This window comes from Tupaia chinensis, unplaced genomic scaffold (genome assembly GCF_000334495.1).
Source record: "Tupaia chinensis unplaced genomic scaffold, TupChi_1.0 Scaffold000374_1, whole genome shotgun sequence".
Classification (NCBI taxonomy): Eukaryota; Metazoa; Chordata; class Mammalia; order Scandentia; family Tupaiidae; genus Tupaia; species Tupaia belangeri.
Genome location: NW_006159872.1, coordinates 1,318,954 through 1,327,797, shown reverse-complemented (window position 1 = coordinate 1,327,797; position 8,844 = coordinate 1,318,954). Strand labels below are relative to the sequence as shown.

Genomic DNA, 8,844 nt, shown 5'->3' with positions numbered 1-8,844 from the left:
ATGAAGCCTGAGGCAGGAGGAAGGTGAACCAAGCTTTCCAGCGACCACCATCCAGCGCTAGTGAGCAGCCATTTTCCGGGAGAGGAACCAATGGACGAACACCAGTCGCCGCCTCACGGCACGTTGCTAACAAAGGAGCACGTACATGTGTGGGAGACTGCCCCCGTCTCCCTCCACTCATTCGAAAGGATTTCTAGGAAGCAGCCTCTTGAACCTCATTTTCTTTTTCTTAGAAATTGGAAAACATCTATGACTAGAAAAGTCATCCTAAGAATTGAGATTAGCATCTCGGCCTACTACGTTGTAGCCTAGCAGGCTGGGCTCTGCGTTCCAGGGGGACGAGTGCTGGTTACTGCAGAAGCTTCGGAAGTCTAGGGGCGGACCCGGCGAGTGCTCCAGCTCCGCGTTCCTCCTGCTGTGAGCAGACGTATGGTGGGCTCGGCCCCTCCCGCACCGCCCAAGTCGTTCCAGGGATGGGGTGGGATGTGGGGAGTAAGAAAGATGAGTCAAGACCAGCATCTTCAAATTAACAAACTGTAATTGTTTTCCCAAAGATACATTTTTTTCATACACATCCATCATACACTGTAACCAAAAAAAGCAGTGTACATGAAATAAGAGAAAATAAATTAAAAATCCATAGCATAGGTAAGGAGGCTCTAGTCTGGAGCACAGCTGAGTATCCAGCAATATAAGGAGGCTCGAAAGTTTCTTTTATAAGAATGCCTGCTAGCAAGGGTTCCAGCAAGGTGGTTGGTCTGTAAGTCAGTCTTGAGTACTTGGAACAGTTCTGTGTGTGTTTGTTTTTCCTTAGCGTTTAGAATAGCCATCATTGTCCTGCAATAGGCAGAGCTATCACGTCCAGGAAAAATGAGGGAGGGAACCACAGAGGCAGCGTGAGATCCAAATACAGCATTCAAAGCTAATTGGTCCAGTGGTGCCTGGGAGAGGAGGAAGGGGGCGACACTCCAGGGTTAGCCATCTTCCTTTGGGGGTGTGTACCAGCCTGCAAGGAAACAGAGCCAAACAGTGAGCTGGAGGCAGCCTCCAGCCCCAATACACAGCTCCAGGTAAAGGCAAAAAGCCTAGGAAGGACTGTCTACCAGTGCAGGGATAGGTACAGGCAGCTGAGAAACTGCCCTCCTGGAGCTAAGAAAAAGGGAGGATGATGTGCCCAACCTCAGCAGACAGTGGAGTCGGACAGGCTCTTTCAAAGGGTGGTCGGGCGAAGGGGCAGCACCAAGCCTATCCTCATGACCGCTGCTACTCTGCTAGGAGAGGAGGTTGTGGGCATTTGCCACCTTCAGCCCTTCTCTGGAGAAATGGGGCAGGTGCTGTGTCAATGGGTGCTAAGGCTCAGAAGCCAACGGGGGAGACCTACTCTCTGGCTGGAATAGAAAACCTGGGGCCTGGCAAGTGTCCGCGTCTCCTGAGTCCTGGCTCCAGCCTCACCGTTTTTTTCGTGGATCTGCACCAAGGACTTGTAGGACTGCTGTGCTCTTGTCAAACTGTATTGAGACTGGGGAGAGGAAGCCACCAGATCAGGCCATGCCGGCAGTGGCCTTGCTGCCCCTCACCTTCCACCTTCACTTTGCCACCCAGAGCCCCCAACACTATGGACTGGTGACCATTAAGGACTTCCACCTGGGAGACCCCTTGGGTATACAAGCCCATGGCCTTCCCTGTTCAGACCTGTGCCCTCCCAAAAGTCTTGCCCTCAGGCCAAGGGTCTGCTCCTGGACCTACTGTGGACACTCCAGGAAATCTGAGCCCTGGAGCCCATAGCCTTGGCCTGCATCTAGTGGCCTGCACTGTCCTTAACTCCAGTCACCGCCCCCAGCCGTGGGTCCAGGCCTCTTACTTTGTTGGCTCCAAACTGCACTCGGGCCTTCCCCTTCACCAGTGTGGCACTGATCTGCATGATCACGGACTCTATGGAGTAGGCACTGCTCCAGCCCTGGGAACGGAGGGACAGTCGGCAGAGTTCCCGGGACTGCTCACGCTTATTCCCTGGGCAAGCTCTGCACCTCTAGGAGGGCCCTTGCCCTTCACTCCAAGTACAGCCACCACTGAGGCAGCTCGGACAGTGGGTGCAGATCCTGCCCAGGAGAATGAAAGGGCCACCCAATGCCGATCACCAAACCCACAGGAGTGTGCAGGGTAAAGCTCGGCCCTGCCCCGCCCAGGGCGGCCCAGCCAAGACAGCGACAGACTCACCTGTTTGGTGAGTAGTTCCATGCAAATGGCACCTCCGCCCAGAACATACCTGCAGAAGAAAGGTTAGTCAGCCGTGCCTGGCCAAAGCGCCAAGTCCCTTTCTCACCCTATGCCACAGCAGCGGCCCTCTTCCCCTTGCCCAGCCACTCACCCTCCAGAGAGGACTGGAGACACAACCCTGACAAATGGTGGGTCAAAGGGAAAGTTATCCTGAGAGAGAGACAGAGACAATCAGGAAAGGGAGGCCAGCGTCCACAGGACTGTAAGGCAGACAGGGAAGGCAAGGCTAGGGGGAGACGCTGGGAGGAAAGCAGTCTTACTTTAAAGGAAAAGTTAAGTAGGATGAAGTCGGCTCCTTCTTTCTCTTTGAGGATCTGGAGATCATTGTGCAAAGCGCTGTCCTGGTCAACTCTATGAAGCAACGAGTCTGGACTGAGATTCCTGGTCCCAGCTCATGGGCTGCATGAGGGTTCCCACTCCCCAGCTCATAGCAGGTGGACACACCCCTGGCATACTTGCTCCTGGAACCCTGCAACCCACAGGCCAAGTGGGACCACCCTGGAGATCCCACCACGGTGGCTGTATTCACACCCCTCCTCAATTTCCTCTTTGGTCCCAGAGTCCCCACTCACTTGAGAAGTTTGACATTCCAATCATACAGACTGTCATTCACGAGTTCGACTGCATAGTTTCCTGGAAAGATGGAAGAAGGCAAGTGTTAGGAGAAAGGACCATGGGGTGTGTGTAGGGGGGTGGGGGTGCAGTCTCTAACCCCTCTCCCAGACTAAGAAAAAGAGCAAAAAGCTCTAGGTTTGACCCCAGATGGATAAGAATCCAACCCAAGCCACTGGCCTGACATGCTCCATTCTTGGCTAAATAGTTCTAAGCCTTTCTACATCTGAGGACCTCCTAAGGCCCTGCACACTCACCGCCTTTGAAACTCTGTGATCGGTATATATCCCTGAGCTCCTTCATCAGTCGGTCAGTGGCCTGCACCGAGCCAGACACCGCACCCTGCAAGAGAGGGATGACAGAAACTTTTCTTGGTCACGTGGTTTGGAAACACATATGCCAGACCTCTGGGGTAGTCTGGTGACTCGCTCAGGATTTGGGGACGGGTTAGGCACACCCAAAAAAGGAGACTGCTCCCCACAGATATGTGATGGCCTACCACTTCCCAGCCATCACCCACCAAGCCCTTCACCCAGCCTCTCACTAGAAGGCACGTACATTTAAGTAATCTTGCCTCTGGTTCTTTTTAATTTTCTCTAGGATGGCCAAATTTTCTTTCCCAATGCCATCGTCTTCTGATTTCTTGCCCTCAGCTGGCTCTTCTTCTTTCATTTCATAGTGATCTAGGTCTTCTGTGTCCTGCGGGAGGGGAGGCGTGGGAAGGGAACAGAGGATAAAGGAAATCAACACAGGCTGTGGAGAAGGACCATCACCTTTCCAGTTGCACGTGGCCTGGACCCAGGGCTTAAAGAGCAGCAGGCCACTTAGCAGTCCTCTCCAAACAATACCCAGCCCCGTACCCTCAGCGCTATAAAGGATGAGGTGAACTTTTTACTCAGCCCTCGAGGCACAGCAGAGCTGTAGTCAGGGCCCCGGCAGGGACTCTGCCCTGCTGTTCCCCAGACTGACCCTGCTTTAACTGTACCTGAAACTCTCCCCCGTGGCAGTACAAACTCGTCCCTGATTCCTAATAGGATGACTTTGGCCTGCTGCTGTAATTCAAAGCTCCTGTTCCACCAGCTGACTGCTATACTCAGGAGTTTTCAGACTACCAGGTCTAAGGAGAAACCTAGATCACAAACCTCCTCCCCTCCCTACAAGTGCAGGGCCTGAATCTGGTACAGAGACACCCACAACCAAGATGGGAACAGGATGGAGGCAGAGGAGATGGGAGAGCTTAAACACAGAATTACTCCTCCTTCACCCCGCTCTAAGCGAGCAAGCAGTTCACTGTGTGTGTATGTGTGTGTGTGGGGGGGGGTGAGGAGACTATATGCAGGGTTCAGCCCCACCCCAGATGGGGGTATGGCCCAGAGGGCTATCCACTGTCCGGGACGACCAAATTTGCAAGTCACCAGGCCTTCTGTCAGTCTTACGACCCTTTCTAAGTTGCAGAACCTGGTTCTTTTTTTTTTTTGGAGAGGTTTTTGCTATAGGGCGCATGCGCTCACCAGAGACAGAGAGACAGAAAGCGAGAAATCACCATGCTGCAATCCCTTCTCCTCCATTCTCCTCTCGGGATCTTGGGCACGCACGCACACGCGCCTGGTGTGAGTTTAAGCCACCGGGTCCAGGACTCGAACCGCGGTCGACTACATGGGAGTCCAGTGACATAGCCATTACGCTAACTGCTGGTCCCCAGACCCTGGTTCTTAATCCACTGCTAGAAACCAGTAATCTTACTGTAGGACACAGGTGGGACTTCAAAAAGTTCACGGAAAATGGAACTGTAATAAAAGTTTACCTTGGCGCAAAAATTTTCTGATATCCATGCAGTTTTCTCAATGTACACATTTTCCACAAGCATTCTAAAGACCTCATATACCAGTCAACCTCCTAATTATTACATCAGCTGCTAACATCTAACAAACTTTGCTGTGTCAGGTTCTGCACTAGGTTTACACAAATGAGCTCATTTCACTCTCATAACAATGTATCATTTTTTTTTAAGAGTTTTGCTATAGGGTATGTGCGCTTGCCAGAGAGACAAGTGCGAAATCACCCCCCAGAGGGGATGGCCATGCTGCAATCCCTTCTCCATTTTCCTCTCGGGATTTTGGGCACACATGCACATGCACCCGGCGTTGAGTTTTAAGCCACCAGGTCCAGAACTCGAACCGCAGTCAACTACATGGGAGTCCAGTGACAACCATTATGCCATCTGCTAGTTCTACCATGTATCATTTTTCTATTGTTATCCTTACTTTACAGATGATAAAACTGAAGTCTAGTGAGGCTATCAAGCCTAAAGTCACAGAACTCCTAGCAAAGCTAAGACTTTTAATCAAGTTCTGTCTGGCTCTGAATCATGAATTCTTAACTAATCAAGTTCTGTCTGGCTCTGAAGCATGAATTCTTAACTACCATGTTATATTCTGCAAAAGCATGTTTTAAAGAATGCATCATATAATTTAGCATTTATTTGTATAAATATTTTTACTTGTAATGTAGTTCGTTTAACTTTTAAGACAACCGTATGTAGTAGATATTATAATCTCATTTTTGAGATAAGAAAGATTGCAGCTTAGTGAGATTAGTAAAACTCTCCAATTAAGATCCCAGAATGCAACCTTAGTTGGTTGGACTCTGAAGCCACCTGACATCAACTTGCTGAATGTTTGGTTTGCACAGATTTGTACCTAACTATCTTTGGTGGTTGGATGTGGGTTCCCTGTCTCCTCTGCTACACTGGCTCCTCCTTCGGTCATTAAACCTGTCTTTATTCATTTGATGCTTTTCTCTTCCCAGACTGGAGCTGTGTGTACAGAGAGCAATGGGTTTTGCAGATGGAGCAAACTTCCAATAATGCCACCTTGGGTGGCAAGCCCACCTCTGGCAGCAACCTACCTCCGGCATTTCCTCGTCTTCATCTTCTGAAGACACGTCCTCCTGCGTGCACTGCAGTGGGAGGAGAAAGACGGTGATCAGAGCCCCATGGCTTGACAGCAGGCAGCCTCTGACCCACTCCTCTAAGCCTCCACATCTGGAGGTACCTACTCATGCTGCTGCCAGTCTCTCCACCAGCCAGATCTGGGTGGAAGCAAGTGCCTGACTTTGCTACCAGCCCATTCTCCTGCTAGTATATGCTAAAGATAAAAGGGAAGCAAAATGGCTGTTTCTGTTACCCCTTCACTCCCCAGACAAGATCTCAAGATCTCCTTTACTTGATCTTCTCTGGAATGATACTGCATTCTTTGTTCTCAACAAGGGGCCTGGGTCCCCAGAGGCCACCAATGCTATTGCTAGGACAGTGGTAAAAATCCCCATCCCTCTCAACATGAGGGATACTGCCCATGAAGTGTTTTGCGAGGAGAGATGAAGCTACGAGAGTACCATTTAGCTACAGCAGATTCCCAACTGGAGAAGAGGCTGAGACTCGTGCTGTGTGTATGTGCCTGGGAGTGGGCAGGCGCGGAGACACTGTGGCGCTGTCTCAATGAACAAGTATTACCAAGTGCTCTCTGTGGGGCAATTCTGACTCCAGGGCCCAAAGCCCCTCACTGCTCACCTGCTCTGCTGGCAAGGGCTGATCCAGCATCTCTACATCTGGATGCTGAGGGAGGTTGTAGAGTTTACACAGGTCGGAGATGATCCTCTTCAGATGCTGCAATAGCTGGGGGTAGGGGACCAAAGAGACATCAAACACCTCTTCTCCACGCCAATCCAACAGGTGCTGGAGGAAGTCGGAGCTCACACCCCAAGTTGGCACGTAATTCTCCAAGCCTTATGGACCACGTGACTGTGGGAATGAGTCTCCTGGTGGACTAATCCTGGGGCTGGTGCAGGGATCTCCTTCTGGCTTCAGCAATCAACTCGTCTAAGAAGCCTGCCCCCAAATACACAGCCTCCTTCACCACCCTCTCAAGATAAAGTTCCCTGTCACAGGACACCTTTGTGACACAGACCTCACAGGAATAAGCGGGTCCTATCCCACGGCCCTCTCACCAGAGTATTCCCTTTCTTTATGTCCACCAGCCTCTCCAAGACAGCAGCCAAGTTAGGATCATCAGACTCCACCGACCAAATTGGGGGCACAGCAGGGTATGACTCCTGCAAGGAAGAGAGCAAGGAGAGCGGTCAACACACTAGCCAGCCTAACGGTGCCTGCCCTCTGCCCGCAAGACGCCCGGTTCCTTTGCTTCCCCACCCCAACCCCTACACACTCAACAGAAGCCCAGCTCAGCGGGTTGGTATTTACTCAAGCAGTTGTCCAACAAACCCGAGGCCAGGAGAAAAACCCCTTGGGAAGACCCTTTCCAAGAAGCAGCCTGGAACCTGTTCTTTCTTTCCTCAATAAAAACTCTCCAGGAAAACAGTGTGGCCAAGCTTTGCTAGCAGTGAGGGAGGGCTCTTGGTCTACTGTGCTGCCTATGCAAGCTCCAGAACTGAAGTTCCCCACACCCAGGACAGTCCTTCCACCCTCTCGGCTCTTCAAACTCCAGAAGCAGTGGAGGGAGGGATCACTGTCACAAGCACTGATGTGAGAAAAGCAAAGACTGCGGTTCAGGAGGGATAAAAACTAGACCGGATCCACAGAACCTGAGTAAAGGGTACCAAACAGAATCTCCCAACCCTTCTTCCAACAGAGCCCCTCAAAGACCAATTCCAACTCTACTTCTCCCTTGGGAACCTGCCACCTTCTCAGTCCAGGCGTGGGCTGCGGGGCTCCAAATGGCAGGCAGGGAGAAAGAAGCCTCCGCTGCTGACATTCCCAGCATTCCTGAGCCACAGTGCCAAACGCAGCCTGACCACTTTCCCCCCTGCCGAAACCAAGGGGCTCAGTCCTGGCCAAGTCTCTATTATAGAGATTACAGGGAGTCTGGTTGAGGACCCCCTAAACTAACTTCCTGCCAGGGACAAGGACAGGAGGTGGTCTCCATCAGCTGGAAGGGCAGCTAGCTACGGGCAAGCCTACCCTTAAGGGATCAGAAGTTTAATGCAAGAAAACTAACTCCCGAGGGTTCCACACATGCCAAGGAAACCGTGTCTACTTCCACCAGGGATCTTAGGCCATGGCTCTAATCCTCAGTGCTAGAAGAAAAATAATGACCAAAGATGCTCAAGTATTCACTTGACGGTCAATATTCGGAGTAGGGGGTGGGAGGAAGGAAATGGAACACAAGAGTTTTTGATGGGGCACCATACAACCCAAGCTGAGGCTTACCTCACCAAACCTTGACCTGGTTTGACTAAGGAAAGGGATAGAAATCAGCATGCAAATCGAATTCAGGGCCTCAAGCCCCACAGAACTGACGTGACTGTCTCTCCCTGGCTAGTCCCACTCAGTCGCCTGTAGAGCACCATCCACTAGCTCCTAGTTTTCTGTGGGGCAGGAGCCCTATATGACAGTTATCATCAACCACTGCTAAGTGCTACCCCAGACAGTCCCCAGTCCCCTGGGGCCAGCTCTCCTCCAGGTATGTTCCAGGGCAGACCGACAAGAGACACCTCTCCTGCCTAGTGTCCTAGGATCGAATGATGCTCACTGGGAACCGTTTCTGCACAGGCTAAGTGGGGTAGCCCTCGCACACCATAGCACCCTCATTACCAGGAAAAGCAGCAACCCAGGGCAATTGGGCATATCCACAGGGAGCAGGGAGGGGAGTGGCAATCTGCTACCAGCTGAGGCAAGAAGAGGAGAGTTAGAGGTTACACCAGAATAAGAGGAAATTCAAAGGAAAGAAGTCAATGAACTCCAAACGATCACGTGGTGAAATTAGTGAGTAAGAGGGGCTACATGAGGGATGCCTGGGCAGGGATCCCACAGGTGGCCCCGTCCTAAGTCAAAGGTACTACTGAGAACAGGGCACCACGGATATGAGCAGAGTTCCAGGCCAGGTCCTTCCAGCTGGGGTCAGTGCAGAGGCCTCGAACCTTGAACTGAGAGTCTGGAGA

At 51.5% G+C, this 8,844-nt stretch overlaps 1 protein-coding gene across 1 annotated transcript in view; it reads right to left on the bottom strand.

The window, feature by feature from the left end:
• Nucleotides 1-520: 520 nt before the first annotated feature.
• UBE2Q1 (ubiquitin conjugating enzyme E2 Q1) overlaps nucleotides 521-8,844 on the bottom strand; it is a gene marked incomplete at its 5' end in the record, with an annotated part of 8,841 nt that continues 517 nt past the window's right edge. The window contains 12 exon segments of the mRNA XM_014589727.1: nucleotides 521-1,006; nucleotides 1,453-1,519; nucleotides 1,862-1,957; nucleotides 2,218-2,266; nucleotides 2,369-2,427; nucleotides 2,538-2,628; nucleotides 2,850-2,910; nucleotides 3,147-3,231; nucleotides 3,448-3,588; nucleotides 5,797-5,847; nucleotides 6,458-6,562; nucleotides 6,895-6,999. Coding sequence (XP_014445213.1) covers nucleotides 975-1,006; nucleotides 1,453-1,519; nucleotides 1,862-1,957; nucleotides 2,218-2,266; nucleotides 2,369-2,427; nucleotides 2,538-2,628; nucleotides 2,850-2,910; nucleotides 3,147-3,231; nucleotides 3,448-3,588; nucleotides 5,797-5,847; nucleotides 6,458-6,562; nucleotides 6,895-6,999 — 942 coding nt within the window.